This window comes from Choloepus didactylus, chromosome X, assembly GCF_015220235.1.
Source record: "Choloepus didactylus isolate mChoDid1 chromosome X, mChoDid1.pri, whole genome shotgun sequence".
NCBI classification, from domain to species: domain Eukaryota; kingdom Metazoa; phylum Chordata; class Mammalia; order Pilosa; family Megalonychidae; genus Choloepus; species Choloepus didactylus.
Window position 1 is genome coordinate 91,064,904 of NC_051334.1, and position 25,845 is coordinate 91,090,748.

The following is a 25,845-nucleotide window of genomic DNA, read 5'->3' on the forward strand; positions in this document are numbered from 1 at the left end:
TACCAAAACCTATGGGATGCAGCAAAAGCAGTGCTAAGGGGGAAATTTATAGCACTAAACGCATATATTAAAAAGGAAGAAAGAGCCAAAATCAAAGAACTAATGGATCAACTGAAGAAGCTAGAAAATGAACAGCAAACCAATCCTAAACCAAATGCAATAAAAGAAATAACAAGGATTAAAGCAGAAATAAATGACATAGAGAACAAAAAAACAATAGAGAGGATAAATATCACCAAAAGTTGGTTCTTTGAGAAGATCAACAAGATTGAAAAGCCCCTAGCTAGACTGACAAAATCAAAAAGAGAGAAGACCCATATAAACAAAATAATGAATGAAAAAGGTGACATAACTGCAGATCCTGAAGAAATTAAAAAAATTATAAGAGGATATTATGAACAACTGTATGGCAACAAACTGGATAATGTAGAAGAAATGGACAATTTCCTGGAAACATATGAACAACCTAGACTGACCAGAGAAGAAATAGAAGACCTCAACCAACCCATCACAAGCAAAGAGATCCAATCAGTCATCAAAAATCTTCCCACAAATAAATGCCCAGGGCCAGATGGCTTCACAGGGGAATTCTACCAAACTTTCCAGAAAGAACTGACACCAATCTTACTCAAACTCTTTCAAAACATTGAAGAAAATGGAACACTACCTAACTCATTTTATGAAGCTAACATCAATCTAATACCAAAACCAGGCAAAGATGTTACAAAAAAGGAAAACTACCGGCCAATCTCCCTAATGAATATAGATGCAAAAATCCTCAACAAAATACTTGCAAATCGAATCCAAAGACACATTAAAAAAATCATACACCATGACCAAGTGGGGTTCATTCCAGGCATGCAAGGATGGTTCAGCATAAGAAAATCAATCAATGTATTACAACACATTAACAAGTCAAAAGGGAAAAATCAATTGATCATCTCAATAGATGCTGAAAAAGCATTTGACAAAATCCAACATCCCTTTTTGATAAAAACACTTCAAAAGGTAGGAACTGAAGGAAACTTCCTCAACATGATAAAGAGCATATATGAAAAACCCACAGCCAGCATAGTACTCAATGGTGAGAGACTGAAAGCCTTCCCTCTAAGATCAGGAACAAGACAAGGATGCCCGCTGTCACCACTGTTATTCAACATTGTGCTGGAAGTGCTAGCCAGGGCAATCCGGCAAGACAAAGAAATAAAAGGCATCCAAATTGGAAAAGAAGAAGTAAAACTGTCATTGTTTGCAGATGATATGATCTTATATCTAGAAAACCCTGAGAAATCAACGATACACCTACTAGAGCTAATAAACAAATTTAGCAAAGTAGCGGGATACAAGGTTAATGCACATAAGTCAGTAATGTTTCTATATGCTAGAAATGAACAAACTGAAGAGACACTCAAGAAAAAGATACCATTTTCAATAGCAACTAAAAAAATCAAGTACCTAGGAATAAACTTAACCAAAGATGTAAAAGACCTATACAAAGAAAACTACATAACTCTACTAAAAGAAATAGAAGGGGACCTTAAAAGATGGAAAAATATTCCACGTTCATGGATAGGAAGGCTAAATGTCATTAAGATGTCAATTCTACCCAAACTCATCTACAGATTCAATGCAATCCCAATCAAAATTCCAACAACCTACTTTGCAGACTTGGAAAAGCTAGTTATCAAATTTATTTGGAAAGGGAAGATGCCTCGAATTGCTAAAGACACTCTAAAAAAGAAAAACGAAGTGGGAGGACTTACACTCCCTGACTTTGAGGCTTATTATAAAGCCACAGTTGCCAAAACAGCATGGTACTGGCACAAAGATAGACATATAGATCAGTGGAATCGAATTGAGAATTCGGAGATAGACCCTCAGATCTATGGCCGACTGATCTTTGATAAGGCCCCCAAAGTCACCGAACTGAGCCATAATGGTCTTTTCAACAAATGGGGCTGGGAGAGTTGGATATCCATATCCAAAAGAATGAAAGAGGACCCCTACCTCACCCCCTACACAAAAATTAACTCAAAATGGACCAAAGATCTCAATATAAAAGAAAGTACCATAAAACTCCTAGAAGATAATGTAGGAAAACATCTTCAAGACCTTGTATTAGGTGGCCACTTCCTAGACTTTACACCCAAAGCACAAGCAACAAAAGAGAAAATAGATAAATGGGAACTCCTCAAGCTTAGAAGTTTCTGCACCTCAAAGGAATTTCTCAAAAAGGTAAAGAGGCAGCCAACTCAATGGGAAAAAATTTTTGGAAACCATGTATCTGACAAAAGACTGATATCTTGCATATATAAAGAAATCCTACAACTCAATGACAATAGTACAGGCATCCCAATTATAAAATGGGCAAAAGATATGAAAAGACAGTTCTCTGAAGAGGAAATACAAATGGCCAAGAAACACATGAAAAAATGTTCAGCTTCACTAGCTATTAGAGAGATGCAAATTAAAACCACAATGAGATACCATCTAACACCGATTAGAATGGCTGCCATTAAACAAACAGGAAACTACAAATGCTGGAGGGGATGTGGAGAAATTGGAACTCTTATTCACTGTTGGTGGGACTGTATAATGGTTCAGCCACTCTGGAAGTCAGTCTGGCAGTTCCTTAGAAAACTACATATAGAGTTACCATTCGATCCAGCGATTGCACTTCTCGGTATACACCCGGAAGATCGGAAAGCAGTGTCACGAACAGATATCTGCACGCCAATGTTCATAGCAGCATTATTCACAATTGCCAAAAGATGGAAACAACCCAAATGTCCTTCAACAGATGAGTGGATAAATAAAATGTGGTATATACACACGATGGAATACTACACGGCAGTAAGAAGGAACGATCTCGTGAAACATATGACAACATGGATGAACCTTGAAGACATAATGCTGAGCGAAATAAGCCAGGCACAAAAAGAGAAATATTATATGCTACCACTAATGTGAACTTTGAAAAATGTAAAACAAATGGTTTATAATGTAGAATGTAGGGGAACTAGCAGTAGAGAGTAATTAAGGAAGGGGGAACAATAATCCAAGAAGAACAGATAAGCTATTTAACGTTCTGGGGATGCCCAGGAATGACTATGGTCTGTTAATTTCTGATGGATATAGTAGGAGCAAGTTCACAGAAATGTTGCTATATTAGGTAACTTTCTTGGGGCAAAGTAGGAACATGTTGGAAGTTAAGCAGTTATCTTAGGTTAGTTGTCTTTTTCTTACTCCCTTGTTATGGTCTCTTTGAAATGTTCTTTTATTGTATGTTTGTTTTCTTTTTAACTTTTTTTTCATACAGTTGATTTAAAAAAGCAGGGAAAGTTAAAAAAAAAAAAAAAGAAAGAAAAACAAGGGAAAAAAAGAAGATGTAGTGCTCCCTTGAGGAGCCTGTGGAGAATGCTGGGGTATTCGCCTACCCCACCTCCATGGTTGCTAACATGACCACAGACATAGGGGACTGGTGGTTTGATGGGTTGAGCCCTCTACCACAGGTTTTACCCTTGGGAAGACGGTTGCTGCAAAGGAGAGGCTAGGCCTCCCTATGGTTGTGCCTAAGAGCCTCCTCCCGAATGCCTCTTTGTTGCTCAGATGTGGCCCTGTCTCTCTAGCTAAGCCAACTTGAAAGGTGAAATCACTGCCCTCCCCCCTACGTGAGATCAGACACCCAGGGGAGTGAATCTCCCTGGCAACGTGGAATATGACTCCCGGGGAGGAATGTAGACCTGGCATCGTGGGACGGAGAACATCTTCTTGACCAAAAGGGGGATGTGAAAGGAAATGAAATAAGCTTCAGTGGCAGAGAGAATCCAAAAGGAGCCGAGAGGTCACTCTGGTGGGCACTCTTACGCACACTTTAGACAACCCTTTTTAGGTTCTAAAGAATTGGGGTAGCTGGTGGTGGATACCTGAAACTATCAAACTACAACCCAGAACCCATGAATCTCGAAGACAGTTGTATAAAAATGTAGCTTATGGGGGGTGACAAGGGGATTGGGAAAGCCATAAGGACCACACTCCACTTTGTCTAGTTTATGGATGGATGAGTAGAAAAATAGGGGAAGGAAACAAACAGACAAAGGTACCCAGTGTTCTTTTTTACTTCAATTGCTCTTTTTCACTCTAATTATTATTCTTGTTATTCTTGTGTGTGTGCTAATGAAGGTGTCAGGGATTGATTTGGGTGATGAATGTACAACTATGTAATGGTACTGTGAACAATCGAAAGTACGATTTGTTTTGTATGACTGCGTGGTATATGAATATATCTCAATAAAATGAAGATTAAAAAAAAAAAAAAAAGACATAATGCTGAGCAAAATAAGCCAGGCACAAAAAGAGAGACATTGTATGTTACCACTAATGTGAATTCTGTGAAAAATGTACAATGTTTTATACTGTAGAATGTAGGGGACCTAGAGATACCAATTAGTGGAGGGGGAATGATAATCTAATAAGAACAGATAAACTATGGAGGGTAATCTCAATGTTATGGGAATGCTCAGGAATGATTATGGTTTGTAAACTTTCTTGGATATAGTAAGATCATGTTGGAAGCAATAGAGTTATTTTAGGTTTTTTTTTTCTCTTATTCCTTTGTTTTCTTAGGGGTTGTTAATTTTCTTGGGGTATGGTAGGAACATGTTGGAAGCAATGTAGTTATTTTAGATTATTTGTTTTTCTTACTCCTCTGTTTGGACATGGTTTATTAATTTTCTTGGGGTATGGTAGGAACATATTGGAAGCAAAGTAGTTATTTTAGGTTATTTGTTTTCCTTAATCCATTGCTTTGTTTGAAATGTTGTGGGGTTTTTTTGGTTGTTGTTTGCCTGTTTGTTTTTAATTTTTTGATAAACAAAGTTAAAAAATTGAAAAAAATTCAGTAGAAAAATGGGAGTAAAAACTAAATGACAAATAGGGTGGGATGGGGGGATGGTTTGGGTATTCTCTTTTCACTTTTATTTTTTATTCTTATTCTGATTCTTTCTGATGTAAGGAAAATGTTCAGAAATATATTGTGGTGATGAACGCATAACTATATGATCATACTGTGAACAGTTGATTGTATACCATGGATGACTGTATGGTTTGTGAATATATTTCAATAAAACTGAATTAAAAAAAAATGAACAAGTATAAGTATTGAAATAAAATCATTTTTAATGAAAAAAAAAAAATAGTGAATGCTTTCTACTTCTAATTAATCAGCCCAAATGCCAAGCTTATCTCTGTGTATTTAAAATAAGACAAATCCAGGCCACGTGTATAAAATGGCTGTTTTCTAAATAGGTCATTGATTGTATGGCACAGTTGAATTTGGGCAAGTCTGTTAGCTAGTTTCAGAGAATGCACGGTGGCTTAGAGTATGATAGTGGGAAGCCCAACTAAATTCGATCCTGTGAGGTGTCTCTTGGATCCATGGGTTGAAACCTCCTAGTGGTTTGGTTGCTCTTGTGGTCATATATCAAGAATACCTCATCTGCTTCCTCCCAACACAGCACAAATTCACTATTCTTCAGGCCTTTGTCATATCTAGGTAATATCTGGTCTGCCTTAGACATTAGGAACATCTCTAACTTCATGAATAATGGAAGAAAAATAATGGATAACTGGAGGAGAAGCCTCCCACCAGAAATAGTTAACTACTTTGGACAGTGAGGGGAGCTGCTTGCCCTAAGGCAGATTTAAATTGCATGTGATATGGCATAAAGCCATTCTGCAGTTTCTGCCCCATGGACAGTATGCTTTCCACCTCCTGTTAAATGGGATCCCAGAAGACTTGCCTCTTTACTGCTTTTGCCAGAATTCTAGCATTATGGAAGTTAGTTAGCTTATCTGTCCCAAAGAGGTAGCTGATTCTGTCAACCAGTTAGGTCAACTTGAACAAATCTCCTCTTTTCTTTCCTTTGTTGGCTGCATATTGTTAATTTTTCTTGCTTTCTTTTCATCAAGGACTATGATGATTTCTTTGAAGCCAGAGAAAATAATGCAGTGTATGCCTTTTTAGGCTTGACAGCACCTCCTGGTTCAAAGGTATGGCTTCTTTTTGTTTTCTGGATTATAAGATGCATTATATTACTGCTGAGTTTTTAATCAGTAAGATTTCTTCCTTTATTAAGTGTTAAGATTGAGCCAGAGGCAGTGCCACATAGCTAAATGTTAAAGTCCCTACTCTGCATAAATTTAATCTCTAGTAGTGCAGACAGATGTGCATAAACAAATACATAAAACATGGGAGTAGGAGATAGGTGGAGTGACTTTCCTATCAAGTTGCCCAAGGCAGCAAATTTATCATTGGCCCATTCACAAGTAATTGGATAACAATTTTAAACAGTCCATTTTACCTGCTGTCATGCATGGTTCTACATTGAAAGCAAGCATCCCAGTTCGTGGTAATCTCCTTGGAAGCATTTATTATCTTTGTGTGAGAGCAAATGGTGGAGTATTCCATTCAAGTTAACTAATACCATTTGAGTTGTAACTCTGGCCGCTAAATTGGTGGCTAAATTTGCGGCTTTGTTCCTACCAACAACAAATTAATTTTTCAAGTGACAGTGTTCCCAGGGCAGACCAAAGAAAGAAAGGAAGCAAAGATGAAATTGTTTATCTAATGAAATGTCTCAAAGGTATGGATTTAAATATATTTTTACCTTTTACAGTTGGTGCTTTCCAGGCAGTCTGACTCAATCAGAAAGTATATCTCCTGCTCTATCATTTCATATTTTACTCTTAGCAACTGTTTTTATACTAAACAGATTTTTCAAATTCTGGCTTTTTCTCCAGTGTTGAGAGTCTGGGTGATTGGCCCTGCTTCCACTAGAAACAATTATTAGCACTGCGTCTATGTCACTATGAAATTCTGTTTCCTTGCCAAAATTTTTTTCCATTGATAAAATGCCTTATTTTAGGCTCTGTATAATTTAAGACTTAAGGAAATTTATGTAAGGTGTTTTTGTTTAAACAAGCCAGTAAGACCAAATTAAGTTGGTTAGTTCATTGCATATTACAGGAAATATGAAAGGAAAGACATTATGTTTTCTGTGGCTGATGACTCCCTCCCCTTCATTTGAAATTAGGAGTCATTTATTCATTTAATAAGTATTTATTGAATGTCTAGCACTAACGTGAAATTCTGGTGGGGCAAAGCCAGAAAATGCAGCATGATCTCTACCTTCAATGTGTTTATAACCTAGCAAGGGACATGGTTACAAATAATTATACAGAAAATATGTCTAAGCATAATTTTAATTCAAGACATAATATGGTAAATTCTATAAGAATGGTGTGAAAAGTACTGTAGGAATTCAAAGGAAAAAATCATAATTTCCCACTAAAGAGGTTGAAAAAGATTTCACAGAACAGTGGCATTTGAGCTGTTGGGTTTTCAAAAATACAGAAGTGACACTAAAGCATCTTTCACAGAGGCAGCCACAGGAACCGCTGCATTGGGGTAGAGCCTCAAATGATGATATGTTCAGGGAGCAGAGTGTAGGGCTGCATGGCTGAAGAATAGGGCATATTAAACTGGGGGAATATTGCATTGGGAGATGAGTGGCTAGGTAGGTTGGGGCCAGATTATGAAAGCTCTGCTAGATAGTTTTGATTTTATATTCTAGGCATCCAAATGTCATTATGGGGAATAAGGGAAGACAATGATGTGATTATTATTGTGTCTTTAGAGTGTGATTCGATCTGTTCCTTAAGAAATAAAATTTGGTAGTGGAATGGATTGTGAAACATTGGAGAAATAAAATATCCAGAGTCATTAGAGTCTACCTTAATAGTCTAGACCAGAAACTGGGAGGATACAACATAGTGAGGACCTAAAGTGGGACTGCAGCCTTGGAAAGGAAAAGACAGATTTGGGAGACAGAAAAATCACATGTGATAGTTAGCAACTAATGAGATGCTTGTGTATGTAAAGAACTGTGAGGGATTGAAGCTATTTCTAGGGCCTCTAACCTGGGTGATTGGAAAATGAAACAAAGGTCTTTGAGGGATCAGAAAAGCAAGTGTTCTAGGGCAGGGTTTAGTATTGGAAGGAGAGCACCCATACACTCTTCTTCTGCAACAAGAAAGAACGATTAAAGAGGACATTTTAATGTGTGGAGATGTTAGGGAAGTTCACATTGGAGAATGTCTTACCTATAGTTTGAGGTAAGAAGAAGGATCATATTGGTAGGAGTGAGGGGAAAGTTAGGACATTAGAGCCTTGAGAATTGAAAGGATTTTCTTGTTGAGAATAGGCTAAGGAGTCTGGGATAATGAATGCAGGGTAAGCTGAGAACTATGGAGGGCCCAGCTAAAGGGCATAATTCATGAGCCTATAGTGGAGCCAGTGAGCTTTTCTATAGAGTTTTTTTCTATCATAGTTTAAACCTGGGAGTAGAAATAGAGTAAAAGAACAGTGGATGTCAAGGTTTGAACAAGAGGGAGTTGATAGGTTTGGAGAACAAAAAGGTTTGGAAATGACAATGGAGATGAAGAATGGATTGGTGATAGGGGAATTTTGAATGTTGGTCTTTCAGTAAGTTTTTTCTAAGACTAAAATTGATAAATAAGTTTCCAGAATGATGAGTTTCCTGTGTTTCAGCTCAACTGTCAGTGTTTTTCCCTTTAATATAATAGTACAATGAGCTTCAAGAAAACATTAGCAGAATAGATAGTGTACAAAATGAGAAAAACAGCTAGTTAACCAACGTTGGAAAAGTGCACTGACAGTAAAAGAAATGTGAAAATATGAGATATGATTATCATATATGAAATTAACAAAAAACACAAAATGATAATACCCAATGTTGAGAAGGTTTCATCAAAACAAACACAGATATTACTGGCAGTAGTGGAAATTGGTACTCCCTTTTGAAAGCAAGAATGACAAATATGTATCAAGAATCTAGAAAATGCTTATACTTTTTGACCCAGTAATTTCATTTTAGACTAAGGAAAATAATCCTACATATAGAAAAAGCCTTATGGATAAAAATATGAATCAAAGTGTTATTTATAATCCTAAATCTTTAGGAACAATTTAAATGTCTAACAGTAGATTCAACCAAACTAAATCTACTGAATGAACTCTATGAAATAAAAATTTGAATCAATTTATTATATATAACCCTGAAACTTTAGAAACAAGTTAAATGCCCAGAAGTTGGGTCAATAAAAATAGTTCATCCACCAAATGAACTTCTGTGCTGTCCTCAAAAATGATAATTTTTGAAATTATATGTTAAAATGAGCTACAAAATTTTTTGCAGCATAATTAATATTCTGATTACACAAAAATCTATGCATAGGACAAAAAAGAAACTGAAAGGAGCCAGAGCTAATATGCATCTTTTCTCCCTTTCTCCACTTTTCAACTCATTAGCATACTACTCTTTACATTTTGAAATTATTGAAAGCCAATGCAATGGGTGCTTGATATTTAAAAGAACTCTATGACCAATATTGCCATAAAGCAAGGGATCGTTCCTTGGAAAACAATTTTTTACTCTCTTGTATTTTTGTGTTTAAAACAAGGTATACAAATATTTACTATTATTTACTCTATTTTATCAATACAAAGACACATTTCTTTGCACTGTTATTTCTTACTGTGCAGCAGAGGTGATGATTTTGAGATAGGAAATAAAATAACATAGTTTTTGGTAAAAAAAAAAAAAAAAAGCCAGTAATGTTTGTGTTGAGAGGAAAACAGCTCCCCTGGAAAAGCTGTGTTCATTAATGTGTTGAGAGAATAGAGAATGCTGGTTTCACAAATGTTATTAGCTTTGGTTGAGCTACACTGCTTTAAAGAGGAACCTTGAAGATTGCCTCTGCTGGGAGATTTGAAACAGTCCAATTCCCATAAATTCATCCTACTCTTACTGCAGTTCCAAGAGAGACTGCATGTTAATAACACTTAGCTGTGGTCTTCGTCTCAGTTACTAGGCAAAAAGAAAAGAGGAGAAAAGCAGAAAAGAATGATAAAAGCCTGATTTAGTTCACATACATTTCATTTTATCTCTGTAACATCCCTAGGAGTTTCATTATTGCCATTTTACTGATGAGGAAACTGATGTTCAGATAATTTGTCCATGGCTGCATAATAATTGAACAGCAAAACTGGAATTTGAAACAAGAATTATCTGGCTATAAAGCACATGAATTTATGGCAGTTGTTTGCATTGCCATTTCTAAAGCTCTCTGGTTGATTAGATGGCCTATGGTTCTATAAATATTGACTACATATTTTTAGGTGGTAATAAGGCTTTTAACACAATTTACATATTATGAGGAATAAAAGGTAATTACAAAAGCAAATAATTTACTTTAAAAATGATGTATTCTAAAGACAAATTTAAAGGCATTTGAATTGGTTTTTTGTTTTGGATATTGTGGTAGTTTGAAGCAGTTATGTACCCCAGAAAAGGACATGTTCTTTTAATCCATTCCTGTGGGTGCAGACTTATTGTAGGTGGAACCTTTTGATTAGGTTATTGCAATTGAGTGTGACCCACCTCATTCAAGGTGGGCCTTAATCCCCTTATTAGAGTCCTTTATAAGAGGATAAAGGACATGCAGAAAGTGAAATGAAATTAAGAAAAGCTCACAGAGAAAAGCACCAGAGAAGCTGAGCGAGGGAGCCACTGAAGCCAGAAGAAAAGGATCAGCAGACCTCACCATGTGCTTTTCCATGTGACAGAGGAGCCCCAGATGCCATCATCCTGCCTTCAGAGTCCAAGTATCATCCTGTCAATGCCTTGAGTTAGATACTTTCATGGCCTAAGAACTGTAAATTGTAAGTTAATAAATCCCCATTGTTAAAAGCCAACCCATAACAGGTATATTGCATTCTGGTAGCTTTATCAAACCAAAACAGATTTCTGTGCTAGTAATTTCTTCCATTAAAAAGAATAACTGAGAGCTACAGAATATATGACAAATTACAGCAAAGATTGATAGATTGTGACTTTAGGAAATTAGGCTGCTTAGAAAATGCTAATCAGAAGTGTTAGATGCTCATACTAAAGAAGGATTTCACATTAGAAGGTATTTACATTTTTATACAACTGCTCTCCCAAATATATATGCTAGGACTTTGAGGGGCCTTAGTATAAAATTCACTGTTGTGTGAGGAAATTTTTGGAAGTTTTTTCTATAAAATGAAACAAGGTGCATAATGTGAATCTGAGATATATTTATTTTGATATTCAAGCACTATGTTGGAGGCTTCAAAAGAGCTTTAGTGACTTTTTTTTTGACTAGGCATTTTGAAAAGTGAGTTAGTAGTGTATTACATCTCCTTTGTTAAGGATATTTTAAGAATGAATTATGTTGTCCTCTCTTGTTTTCTTCTTTCCTTCATTTCTACCTTTTTCTTTTGTAAAACTCCAGTACTTTATTACTTTTTCCTCTTTTTGGGGCCTAGTATCAAAGGCTCCTTGTCTAATATCAAGCCACTTACAGCTCCTCCCGAGACTGTTGAGTGCTCAGTTAGTGACAGGTATTTACAGTTGCTATTGTCTAATATTCTTGATATTTACACTTTAGGTCTGATGCTTCTTTAACCAAAGTCTCTCTTGCCACCCATCTTAAGTTCAGTAAACTTTACTTAAATTGTGTCATGTACCATGTTAGGTGCCAGAGCACACATACAACTCAGAGTTCCTATGCTAGAGCACTCACTGTACAGCAAACAAAGACAACCTGGTCTCCTTTCATGTTTATCATTGTGAAATTAAAAGCTGCAACCTTTTAACAAAGAGCACATTTTCTAAATCAACTAACATACATAATTGAACAAAACTAACTGTAAACTTTAGGCAATAATGTTTTGAATACTAAAGTTTTGTGAAAAATCAGACAAAGAGGAGGCTAGCTGACTATTTTTAGAAGAAACTTGCAGACCATGTCTTGGATCAGTAGAGATTTAATGCAGTCTCCAATATCTCCCCACCTCCCCTTCATCCCTGTATTAGTTATGGTTCTCTAGGGAGACAGAATCAATGAGAGATATCTATAAATATAAGATTTATAAAAGTGTCTCACTCAACTGTGGGTATGCACGAGTACAAATTCTGTAGGGCAGGCAGCAAACTGGCAACACCACAAACAGGCAACTTCTACGAATGTGTTCAATGAACTCCTCAGGAAACAAACTGGCAACTTCAACAACTCCTCAGGAAACACTTAACTAGTCAGCCAAAGAAGAAGTGAAGGTCCTCTTTCTGTCTCACTGAAAAGTCTTCAACTGACTGGATTAAATCCAGCTGACTGTATTCTCTCACTGTGGAAGACATGCCCTTTGTTGACATCATCAGTCACACCTGCAGCCAACTGACTGATGATTTAATAAACCAGCCTACTGGTTTATTAACCAGCCACAAACATCCTTGCAGCAACAGTTAGGTCAGTGCTTGCTTGAAAAGACAGCTGGGTGCCATCACCTGTCCAAGTTGACACATGACACTAACCATCACAGTCCACCCCTTGTCACCTTGGCAGTTATACACATCATCTAAAACCATACTTTATCTCTAAGAAGAGAACAATAACCCATATATTTTGCCTAACAATACTCCACTGTGCAGCATACAACAGGAAATGCACTAAATCTCTCCAGAATAGAGGGCAAGTCCTTGGGTGACATTAACTCTTAAAATTGATTTCTTTTACCTTAAATACAGCAAAATGAACAATACAGCTTATGTCATATGATAAGGGGATAAGACAGAGAAGAAAGCAAATATATTTATTTTACAGACAAATACATACTCAAAACAAGGAGGAAATATTCATGCCAACATAGTCCTCATTTCTGTAACTGGTCATGTGGTTGTAGTTCATATTCATCACTACCTTCTTCCACTACCCATTCCATGTTCCCTTTACCTTCAGCAAGCACTTCAGCTGGTCTTAATTCTTTGCCTGGTGGGGTGACCCAAACCTTTATTCCAGAAGTTTCTTGGCCATTGGTAGTCCTGTCTGCATTGGGCTGTTGCAGTTTCCCATTGACTTTAATCACAGGGCTTGGTAGTACTAAGAGACACCCTAGGGGATCTCCTGTATTCCAGGAAAACTCTTCTTTACTTCCATTGTGTAGTTGCAGTGCTATTTCCCCTTGATAGTCAGGATCAATCACCCCAGCCAGTACAGTAATCCCCTTACTTGCCTGTTGATTCAGAGGCATAAGAAGCCCAAAGTGGCCAGGTGGCAGTCTTAACTTCCAGTTCAATGGGATTATTGTTGTGTTTCCTGGTGGAAGCACTCCCCCTTTTGGAACAAAGACTTATAGGCCAGCAGAGCTTAAGCTTGCAGGGACAGGAAGCAAAAACTTACCTAGTGGATCACTAGGAGTGATAGTGAGTTGTGCACCGTGATAGTGAGTGGTGCCACTCCTGTTTCCACCCCTTGATTCCTGGATCCATGAATCCTGGCTGTGGGAGAAACAGCACCATAGAGTGGACACTGATTCAGAGTGCCATAATTGAGTCTTCAACAGGCCATTCCACTGTTCTGTCAACCCAGCTGCCTCTTGATAGGGAATATGGTAAGACCAGAGAATTCCATGAGTATGTGCCCATTCCTTCACTTCATTTGCTGTGAATCAGGTTTCTTGTTAAGAAGCAATGCTGTGTGGAATACCATGATGGTGGATAAGGCATTCTGTAAGTCCACAGATGGTAGTTTTGGCAGAAGCATTTCGTGCAGGGAAGGCAAACCCAAATCTGGAGTATGTGTCTATTCCAGTAAGAACAAATCACTGCCCCTTCCATGATGGAAGTGGTCCAATGTAATCAATCTGCCACCAGGTAGCAGACTGATCACCTCGGAGAATGGTGCCATATAGGGGACTGAGTGTGGGTCTCTGCTGCTGGCAGATTGGGCACTCAGCAGTGGCTGTGGCCAGGTCAGCCTTGGTGAGTGGAAGTCCATGTTGCTGAGACCATGCATAACCTCCATCCTTACCACCATGACCACTTTGTTCATGAGCCCATTGTGCAATGACAGGAGTTTCTGGGGAGAGACTGATTGCTATCCATCAAATGGGTCATTTCATCCACTTGGTTATTAAAATCTTCTGCTAAAGTCACCCTCTGCTGAGCATTCACATGGGATACAAATATCTTCATGGTTTTTGCCCACTCAGAAAGGTGTATCCACATACCCCTTCCCCAGACTTCTTTGTCAATCTTCCAATCATGTTCCTTCCAAGTCCCTGATCATCCAGCCAAACCATTAGTAATAACTCATGAATCAGTATACAAATGCACCTCTGGCCAGTTCTTCTTCCAAGCAAAGTGAACAACCAGGTACACTGCTTGAAGTTCTGCCCACTGGGAGGATTTCCCCTCACCACTGTCCTTCAGGGACATCCCAGAAAGGGGCTGCAGTGCTGCAGCTGTCCACTTTTGGGTGGTGCCTGCATATCGTGCAGACTATCTGTAAACCAGGCCTGAGTTTTCTCTTCCTCAGTCAATTGATTGTAGGGAACTCCACAAGAAGCCATAGCTGTGGGCTGGGAAAGAGAAGGTAAGGTGGAAGGTGTGGGGGCCATGGGCATTTGGGCCATTCCTCATGTAACTTACTTGTGCCTTCAGGACCCTCTCGAGCTCTATCTTATATATACCATTTCCATTTTATGATGGAGTGCTGCTGTGCATGCCCAACTTTATGGCTTGGTGGGTCAAAAAACACCCATCTCATGATAGGTAACTCAGGTCTCATGGTAACTTGGTGGCCCATGGTTAAGCATTCTGTCTCTACTAAGGCCCAGTAGCAGGACAACAGCTGTTTCTCAAATAGAGAGTAGTTATCTGCAGAGGATCGTAAAGCTTTACTCCAAAATCCTAGGGGCCTGTGTTGTGGTTCTCCCATGGGAGCCTGCCAACACCTCCAAACAGCATCTCTGTTTGCCACTGACACTTCCAGCATCATTGGATCAGCTGGGTCATATGGTCCAAGGGGCAGAGCAGCTTGCACAGCAGCCGGAACCTGTAGCAGAGCCTCATCTTGTTCTGGTCCCCACTCAAAACTAGAAGCTTTTCTGGTCACTCAGTAAATGGGCCAGAGTAGCACACCCAGATGAGGAATATGTTGTCTTCAAAATCCAAAGAGGCCAACTAAGCATTGTGCCTCTTTTTTGTCATAGGAGGGGCCAGATGCAGCAGCTTATCCTTCACCTTAGAAGGGATATCTCAACAGGCTCCACACCACTGGACACCTAGAAATTTTACTGAGATGGAAAGTCCCTGTATTTTTATTGGATTTATCTCCCATCCTCTGCCACGCAAATACCTTACCAACAAATCTAGAGTAGTTGCTACTTCTTGCTCTCTAGGTCCAATCAACATCAATATAATGGACCAGTGTGATGTCTTGTGGGAGGAAGAAATGATAAAGATCCCTGCAGGCAATATTATGACATAGGGCTGGAGAATTAATATAACCCTGAGGTAGCACAGTGAATGTAAACTGCTGGCCTTGCCGGCTGAATGCAAACTGTTTCTGGTGGTCCTTTCTAACAGCTATTGAGAAAAAAGCATTTGCCATATCGATAGCTGCATACAAGATACCAGGGGATGTGTTGATTTGCTCAAGCAAGGATACCACATCTGGAACAGCAGCTGCAATTGGAGTCACCACCTGGTTAAGCTTACAATAATCCACTGTCATCCTCCAAAGCCCATCTGTTTTCTGCACAGGCCAAAGAGGAGAGTTGAATGGGGATGTCTTGGGAATCACAACCGCTGCATACTTCAAGTCCTTAAGAGTGGCATTAATCTCTGCAATCTCTCCAGGAATATGGTATTGCTTCTGGTTTACTATTTTCCTTGGCAGGGGCAGTTCTGGTGGCTTCCACTTGGCCTTTCCCACCATACTAGACCTCACTCCATGAGTCAGAGAACCAATGTGAGGATTCTGCCAGTTGCTGAGTATGTCTATTCCAATTATGCATTCTGGCACTTGGGGAATAACCACAGAATGGTTCCAGGGACCCACTGGACCCACTACAAGACAGTACTGAGCTAAAACTCCATCAATCACCTGAGCTCCATAAGCCCCAACCCTGACTGGTGGACCAGAGTGATGTTTTGGGTCTACTGGAATTAATGTCACTTCTGAACCAGTGTCTAATAATCCACAAAATATCTGATCATTTCCTTTTCCACAATGCACAGTTACCCTGGTAAAAGACCGTAAGTTCCCCTGGGGAAGGCTGGGAGGAAGATTATCAGTATAAATTTTTGGCAGTGTAACGGGCCTTCCCCAAAGGTATCTGGCCTTCCCCTCATTCAAGGGGCTCTTTATCTGTAAACTCTCTCAAGTCTGCGAATTGATTAAGGGACCGTGACTCTGTTTTTGTAATTCGAGGAAGACTTTTGTTCACTTGACCTAGAATTCTTCTGCTTATATAGTTCAAACAAGAATTTAGTTAATTGCCCATCTATTTTACTACTTCATACTCTGTGATCTACTAGTCAATGCCATAAGTCTCTGTGAGTCAGATTATTTCGATTGCCGCTTTGAACATGTTTTCCAATATGGCAGCCATGTCCACCTTGTCTGTGGTGATTAACTGCAGCCACTTGGCTTCTGCTGACTCTGGATCCAGTTATCCCCATTGTGTTTAAGGATTCCAGCTCAGTGACAGCCATTCCTACAGTAATACCTGACCTACAGAGAAGGGCAACTACAGAGCTCTTCAGAGATCATGGAGCTAGTCGCACAAATTTATTCCTCACAGTCCTGGTAAAAAGTGTGCCCCCTGGACATTCCAGGGATGTTTGAGCAGGTCTTCCATGATAAATCCACTCTAACATTCCAATCTCTCTAAGCCTTTGAATCCCCTCTTCTACATTATACCAGGGCCGTTCTGGCATTTCAACCTCCGGTAATGCCGGCCACCATTTGATCCATGTTTCAGCCAACCACCCAAAAACAACTGTTAACGTCCTTTCTAACCCCTTGAGCTACAACATTGATTGCAGAATCTGTGCTTAGTGGGCCCATATCAGTAAATTCATCCTGATCCAACCTTATATTCCTTCCACCATTATCCCACACCTTTAATATCCATTCCCATACATATTCCCCTGGTTTCTGTCTGTATATGTTGGAGTATAGCATACTTCCTCATGGGTCACGCTTTGTACCTCACTCTTCAGGGCCTATTGGGACTTTAGTCTAATTATAGGTCTTGAAGCAAAGACTGGTGGTGGGGGTGAGTTATGAAAAGAATTGGAAGTATCCCTCAAGCCATTTGCCTCAGCACATTCTGTTGCATTTTCATCTCATAAAACAGGATTAATATCTCCAGACAGAGGAGTGAGGGCTGCTTCCTCAGGGGATGTGATTACAGGATTAGCAGGCACTGAAGTGTTAATCTCTTTAGGTGGTAGTTGGATGGCAGGCTCCTTAGGGCAGACTGGAGATGGGGAAGCTGTTTCCTCAGGGCTGACTGGAGGTGGGGGAGCTGTTTCCTCAGGACAGCCTACTACAGGTAAATCTAACAATGACCCAGCAAAATCCGGGTTTCCAATGTCCTCACTGTCATTATTATCAATCCATATGTCCCCATCCCAGTTTCAGTATCCCATTCTTTTCCAATTAATGTCTTTACTTTAATAGCAGACACCCTGAGAGGTTGAGATTTTAGTTTATGTTGTAAATATGCTACTCATACAATAAGAGTCTGCATCTGGTTTTCAGAAATCTCAAGTCTGTGGCCATAGGAAATAAGATTTTCTTTCAGAGCACACATAGAAACCTTTACATCTGTCATATGTTGCTTAAGTTTTAAATTGGAAGTTTTTAGCTTGTGCTTTTCCCTTATAACTTTAACCAACATATCTAACAGCAGCCAGCCAACATCATTATACCTCTTAATTCTGCAAAACTCTGTGAAGGTGTCGAAAACACTGTCACTCAGAACCTTTTTTCGTACAAGAGTATGATTAGGAGAATCAAACAGTGATATTTTGTGTATCTCCATTGCTGTCTCATGCCATGGACTGTCAGTGCTTTCTTCATTATTGGAAATGGAGTCATTAGTGCCTTTGAATCTAATCAGAGTAGAAAACAAATTGTAAAAGCCCATTTTAAGATTCTGCTTCTCAAGAACCACCCCACTTCTTGTACCAAGTTGCATTAGGGTTCTCTAGGGAAACAGAATAAATGAGAGATATCTATAAATATAAGATTTATAAAAGTGTCTCATGCAGCTCTGTGTATGCACAATTCCAAATTCCATAGGGCAGGCAGCAAACTGGCAACTCCAATGAAGATGTTCAACAAACTCCTCAGGAAACACTTCACTGGTCAGCTGAAGAAGTGAAGGTCCTCTATCCATCTCACTTAAAAGTCTTCAACTGATTGGATTAAATCCAGCTGACTGCATTCTCTCATTATGGAAGACACGCCCTTCATTGATGTCCTCAGTCACAGTTGCAGCCAATTGGCTGATGATTTAATAAACCAGCCTGTTGGTTTATTAACCAGCCACAAATGTCCTCACAGCAACAGTTAGGTCAGTGCTTGCTTGACCAGACAGCTGGGTACCATCACCTGGCCAAGTTGACACATGAACCTAACCATCATAATCCCCAAATCCCAACCACTGAGAATTCATGTCAGGACAGTGACTGTGATTTCATGCATGATCTTTAGGCAGGAAGTAAAGATTTAATCTTGGTCACTAAGCTGTCTCTACCCAGTAAGTATATAGGATTTCAACATTAGAAATACTGGCAAAAATAAACAAATAAACACAGGTTTAGATTAACTCTGAAAATTGAATTGACTGCAGCTTTGTACTCCTAAACCTTGAACTTTGACAATACAGTACTATCAAAGGGAGTGAGCAGAGAGATAGTGTATGCTATTTACAAAGGGAAAACCAAATAGTGCTTATTGCATGGGCTGACTCACTTGCCTGAACATCACTTTTTCATTTTGTGTACCAGTGCAATCCAGAAGAGTGGAGGCACTGGCTTTGTTGCTTATTGGGCTGTTGAAGTTGTGCATTCTGACTTAAGCAGGCTGAAGTCTTAAAGACATTGAAAATGATGTTTTTTGAAAGCTTTGCCATGATGTATTAGTTTCATTTTTGCACTATGGTATTATCACTACATCTCATCCTGAAAATTTTCCCCCAGAAAATCATGCTTGTAAACTTAACTGAAGAGTCTTGCTGATGGCTCAGAAATCCTCCCCATCTTGGTATGAGCTATAACTTTGAACTCAAATGAATTTTCAAAAAAACAGAACTGCCATATGTAAATACATTTTTCAAATTCACAGCTGATTTCCTTTGTTTTCTGCTAAAATTATAAAAAGAAAAAAAAACAGGGAAAACATTTTCAGAAAGTACCCTATCTATGTTAAATGGAAATGTATTAACGTTCAACAGATGTTTATTAGCAAGTCCAATGTATTAGTCCCTGTGCTAGATACTGAGGATAAACAAATTAATAATTTCAGTCAACTATTTCAAGTGCTTTGATAGAAATATGTACTCATGTATTGGGAGACAAAGAAGGTATTCCTCTCAGCCTGGGAAGAGAAAAAGCGTCAGAGAATGTTCTTAGAGGATGTGACACACATGCTGAATCTTAAAGAATGAGTAGCAGAGGGACCATTATGAGAAATGCATGGAGACTGCTGAAAAAGAAGAGGAAAGCTGAGATTTTTTAAGTAGTTTCTTTTTTATAGAGCACTGAATAGCAAAGAGCCTGGAGTGGTAGACAGTGGGCAAGTTTTGAAGAACCTTTTATATATATGGAAAAGAGTTTGTATTTTAGGAAATAAGAGTTTTAAGTAGAGGTTTCCATGGACATAAAGAGATCACCCTGGCAACTCTGTGGGGAATTGATTGGCAGTGGGTAAGACTGAAGGAATTGAGACAAGTTAGGCAGTTGTGGTAGTCTGAATCACTGAGAAATGGTGAAAAGCAAACAAAAAGATCTAAAACTAAAATAAAGAGAAATTATTATATAAGCAACACTATGGGCCAACTTTATTTGAGCATTTAAACTTTAGATTTTAAAGTGCAAGCATTTTAGCTTAGCTAAAAAGGGTGCCACAACTATACAGTTAGTAGTAAGTCATATAAGCAGTCCACTGTAATGTAAACTGCAGGGAATTCTTCTTTCCCAAGATATAATTTCTATCCAAGTATTTATACATTACAATGCATATTTCATGACTTCCAGGTGACTGAAGAAATGTTGAGGCAAATTAATCTTAAAAAAATATATTAACTGAAGCTGGTTGACAAAGATGGTGGCATAAGATGCTCCAGGGTGTCATCCCCCACAATTAGCAAACATCTAGCAAAACATGGGAGACCCACCTTCCACAAAACTCCAGAAAACAGTTAAAGGGTTGTAGTAACTGGAGGAATGCTGAACCAAGAAAACACAGTTTGAAAAAAGGTAGGTGAAGCTCATGGCACCCTTGCCTACCCCTCTCCCTGCCCTTTCCTGGCCCAGGAGCCAGCCTGTGCTCCCATTTTTGGTTCCTGGCTCTGTTCCAGAGGGAGCAGAGTAACTTCTATGCATATACTGGGGTACCTATATGTCAGTCTCATTCTATCTAGGTGGAAGCCTGAAACATTGATCCAGAAAATTTCTCAGGCTTACCGTCTTAAAACTTGACCTGAAGGCCAAGAAGCAGCTTACAGAGAGCTAAAGCAGTATAAGAAGTAATTAAGACAAAATTTGGGTGAAAGTATTACTTGCATTAAGTCATACAATAGACTACTCAGGATGGAGTGATATTCTGTTTCATAGGGAGAAGAGGGAGCATTTGAATTCCTGTAAATGGGGGAATTCCTAAGGCCATAAGCAAGCACAAGCCTAAGACAAGAAGTAGTCTCCATGCAGGTTCAGAGAAGACCAAGAATACTATGCACTTTATATTGGCTTTGAGTTGATCTTCATAGTAGGGCTAAGTTCAGGAGACTACCAGCCAGAGCAGAACCAATTTGCAAAGGCTTTGAAAGGTGCTTTTTGCTTCGGTTTGTTTGTTTTTGTTAGCTTCTGGCACTCAAGGAAATATCTGTCATGTCCCTAGCTGCATGCAAACCTAAGTAACAGCTCAGAAACTAAATTCCAGAGCTAACACTTAAAAATAATAAGTATAATGTGCAAAAAATTAAAAGAAGAGAAACAGGAAATGATAACCCATTGTTCTGTTTTGCTAAAGCTGCCAAAATGCAATACACCAGAAATGGATTGGCTTTTACTATGGGGGTGTATTAGTTCACAAATTTACAGTTCTAAGACCATGATCATGTCCCAATTAAGGCATTAACAGGATGATACCTTCTCTAAAGAAAGGCTAATGGCATCTGGGGTTCCTCTGTCACATGGGAAGGCACATGGCTGGAGCCTGCTGGTCCTCTCCACAGTTTAGCTTCTGATTTCTGGGATGCTGTGTTAACTTCTCTCTTAGCTTCTCCCGGGGTCAAACTCTGGATTGCATACCTTAACTTCAGTGAGCTCTCTCCAAAATGCCTCTGCTTTTTATCCTCTCATAGAGGTTTCCAACAAGGCTATTAAGACCCCTCTTAAATGGGCAGAGTCATATCTCCATGGAAACAACCGAATCAAAAGGTCACACCCACAGTAGGTCTGCCCCCACAAGACTGGATTAAAAGAACATTTCTTTTCTGGGGTACATAAGAAATTCAAATCAGCACACTCTTCCAACATAAAAATCCAGAAATCATGAATGAAGAGGACCAGGCATTAAACCTACAGAAGAAAGACTTTTAAAAAATGATCCTCATAATGCTCAAGGTGATAAAGGAAAACACAGAGAAAGAACTAAAGAATATGAGGAAAACAATGAATGAACAATATGAGAATCTCAATAAAGAGATAGAAATTTTAAAAAGGAAACAAACAGAATTATGTGAGTTGAAGACCACAATGACTGAAATGATAAATTTTCTAGAGGGTTTCAGCAACAGATTAGAACTGGATCAAGAAGGAATTGGTGATCTCAAATACAAGATAATTGAAATTATTCAGGCTGAGGAGAAGAAAGGAAAAGTAATTAATAGAAAGCAACAGAGCCTAAGAGACCTATGGACACCACCAAGAATACCAATAAACACATTAAGTGAGTTCCTAAAGGGGAAGAGGAATAATAAAAGAATGATGGCAGGAAACTTCCCAAATTTAAAGACCTGAAATACGCACATTCAAGAAGACCAGTGAGTCCTTGCCCTTTCGCTCTCTTTCCTTGCAGCCTCAGCGCCCATCCTGGCACTTCTCAAGATGGCAGCCAACAGCGAGGCTTATTTCAAAAGTTGAAAAAGTCTTGAATGACTGGAAACTAATTGGAAACTCTTTGGGAAAGCCACTTGAAAAGAGTATATTTACTTCCAATACCTGGGGAGAGAAATAAGACGAAATTTCCTTTGCTGATTTCAAGTTCTCAGTCACTCACCATCATCTTGTTCAAGAATCCAGTGACAAAGAAGGAAAAGATGAATTGGTAGATGTAATTCCACAATCTATGCAAGAATTGTGTATGAACAACGATTTTCCTCAAAGGGTGCATTGCCTGGTAAGATGGTATGGATTGCATGAGTTCATGGTGATTGCCCCTGCTGCAAACAGTGATGCTGTTCTCAGTGAATTGAAGTGCAATCTTCTTCTGAGTTTTGTTTCTATTGCTTTGGGAAATACTGGCTGTGAGGTGCCAACCTTTGGGCAGATACATCACAAACTGTGAAGACTTGTACGTGGGAGAATTTAAGGTCCTGGTGTCTGAATTGATTTTGAAATGGTTCATCTTTGAAAGGTGCCAAATCAGTATACTCATTTGTCAGGGCTGCTGGACATTTTGAAATCAAATATTGGCTGTCCTTCAACTCCATTGCCTACAGTTACTATTGCTATTCAGTTTACCTGTGTCCTTCAGGATTGGCAGCAGTATTTTTGGCCTCAGCAAACCCCAGATATAGATGCTTTTGTAGGAGGAGAATTTGGAGGCCTGGAATTTTGCAAATTACCATTTGGCGCCTGTGAAGATCCTATTAGTGAACTCCATTTAGCAACTACATGGCCTCACCTGATGGAAGGGATCATTGTAGATAATGATGTTTATTCTGATTTGGATCCTATTCAAGCTCATACTAGTCTGTTAAGAGTTCAAAAAGCCAATAATTCTCCGTGTTTGCTAGGTGATTTTGTCAGTGAATTTTTTGAAGCTTTCCATTGAAGGAGTCAACTGAGGAGATTCTTGGATGGTCCACATTTGAGGAAGAAGAGAAATAGCTGATGTAACTCATGCCTTGGCAAAGTTGACAGAGCCAACACCAGTTTCAATTCATAAATTATTAGTTTCAAATATGGTACACACTACAAAGAAGAAAATACAAAAACAAGAGGTGCAGAAGAGTCACCACTGAATAATGATGTCCTCAGTACTATTCTCTTGTTCTTATTCTCTGGTGCTCCTTCTGAGAAACTATTAGATGGAACTACTACAACAGACAATAATCCTCCATCAGAGAGTGAAGAATATAATCTCTACAATCAGTTCAAATCTGTACCATCTGACAGTTTAACATATAAATTGGCTTTGTGTCTTTGTATGATCAATTTATACCATGGAGGGTTGAAAGGAGTGGCACACCTCTGGCAGGAATTTGTTCTTGAAATGCATTTCAGATGGGTAAAGAACTTTCTGATTCCAGGATTAGCAAGTGGACCCCCAGATCTAAGATATTGTTCACCACATCAGAAACTACAGATGTTAAATTGCTCTGTTGAAGGAAAGACGGCCCATGATGAGGGGAGAAAGTCAAATACTTCAGATAATGTGACTAATATATATGCAGGGGACACTGAAAAAGGTGGAGAGCAGTTGAATGTAGATAATCTGAAAGATACAGATAAGGAAAAAGGAGAGATGGGAAAATCTTGGGATTCCTGGAGTGACAGAGAAGAAGAATTTTTTGAATGCCTAAGTGATAATGAGGAACTTAAGGGAAATGAACAAGAGAGTGGTAAGAAAGGAGGACTTAATGAATTGGCAAATTTAAAGCCAGAAGGATGTCACCATCAGCATGGGAAACTTATACTGCTACATAATGGAGAACCTCTCTACCTTCCAGTAACCCAGGGATCAGTACTTATGACAGAAGATCTGCTAGAAGAGCAGTCAGAGGTTTTAGCAAAACTGGGGACCTCAGCAGAAGGGGCTCACTTACAAGCATGCATGCAGAGTGCCTGTTTGCTCTCAGACATGGAATTTTTTAAGGCAGCTAATCCAAGTTGCTTCTGGGAACATTGTGTGAGGCAGTATTCACCCCGGGATTATATTGAAGAGGAGGTGATTGATGAAATGGGCAATGTAAGTTCTGAAAGGAGAACTTAGTGCCCAAATGTAGATTCCAAGCAATATGTGGGTAGAAGCCTGGGAAACAGCTAAGTCAATTCCTGCTAGAAGACAGAGGAGACTCTTTGATGAAACACAGGAAGCAGAAAAGGCACTACACTACTTGGCAATCCAGAAACCTGCTGATCTGGCTCAGCACCTGTTACTTTGTGTAATTCATGCAGCTGTACTCAAGAAAGTCTGGGAAATATTTCTTCAGTAAAGAAGATTATAAAGCAGATAATATCCCATTCCAGTAAAGTTTTGCATTTTCCCAATCCAGAAGACAAGAACTTGGAAGAAATCATCCATCAAATTACTAATGTGGAAGCTACAATTGATAGAGCCCAATCACTAAAAGCCAAATTTGTAACTGAGAAATGTGAACTAGAGGATGAAAAGGAAAATCTACAAAGGTTTTAGAGTTGCCTTTTGGAGCAGCCTGAAGTGTTAGTCATTGGTGCGGGAAAAGGACATGCTGGCAGGATTATTTGCAAGTTGTTTGTGCGTGCTCAGAGGGCTGAAGCCATGGCTCCACCAGAGGAGCAACTGAGAAGAATGGGCTCCCCAGAAGAAAGAAGGCAGAATTCAGCGTCTGACTTCCCACCCACCCCCCGCCCTGGTTGGGAACTCATTTTGCGAACCACTGTGCCCTGCCCCATCCCATACTCCAGAAACCTGCCACAGAGGAGGTATAGTGTTCTCACCAAAGATGACTTTAGACTTGCATGTGCCTTTTTGTCAGATACCTCCTTCTAATTCTTTTTGTGTTACCTCATTTCTGGTTTCATAGATAGTGCTGACTCCTTCTGTGGGAGGGACGTTGTGCAGTCAGAACCTGAGAGGCCATGGAGAGAGTTCTGCCCAGTTGAATCATGCCAGCATCTGAAAGGTTTTCCACTGCCAAGTTTGGACTCTTTGTATCTTGGTGGGGCAGAGGGAATGGGCTTGAGCTATCAAAAGATTTCAGGCCCAAGGAGATGGCCCTTGTATGGGGTGGAGGGGGGTGGGGGAAGCTGTACTCACTCTGGTGGGATATTGTTCATTTTATTCTTTTCTGTGACTATCTTCTAGGCTATTGCTTTGGATTCATAGTCTGTGTAAGCACTTAATGGTTATATTTATTATTATCAACTATACAAAATAGAACATCTTAACTCAGATTTCTGGCTATTTAGTGGTAGCTTCTATTCTCAGAATCTGTGTTTATAAAATACTAAATGACATTCTGTTTATTCAATCACATGGTGGTCATCTTTACTGTACTAATTAAGTTTTGATGAGAATTTTGAATATTCTAGAAAATATTCTGGGAAAACCTAGAGTTTCATATAGTTTGTGTTCTTCCATGTAACTAGGACCTAAATATATTTCCTCTGATAAAACTATACATTAAATGACACTACAAATTCGTTATATATATATATATATCTTTTTTAAGAT

General features: G+C 39.0%; 1 protein-coding gene and 1 pseudogene across 10 annotated transcripts in view; both read left to right on the forward strand.

Annotated features, from left to right (window-relative positions):
* Window positions 1-25,845, forward strand: part of LOC119522870 (SH3 domain-binding glutamic acid-rich-like protein) — a 218,851-nt gene that overhangs the window by 132,079 nt on the left and 60,927 nt on the right. For all 10 annotated transcript variants that reach the window (XR_005214549.1, XR_005214550.1, XR_005214552.1 and 7 more), the window contains exon 3: window positions 5,971-6,051. Coding sequence is in view for 6 of the 10 variants with exons in the window: in XM_037821557.1 (XP_037677485.1) it covers window positions 5,971-6,051 (81 nt within the window). In the remaining 4 variants the exon portion in view is untranslated. The remainder of the gene's footprint in view (window positions 1-5,970; window positions 6,052-25,845) is intronic.
* Window positions 16,180-25,383, forward strand: LOC119523242 (annotated as a pseudogene).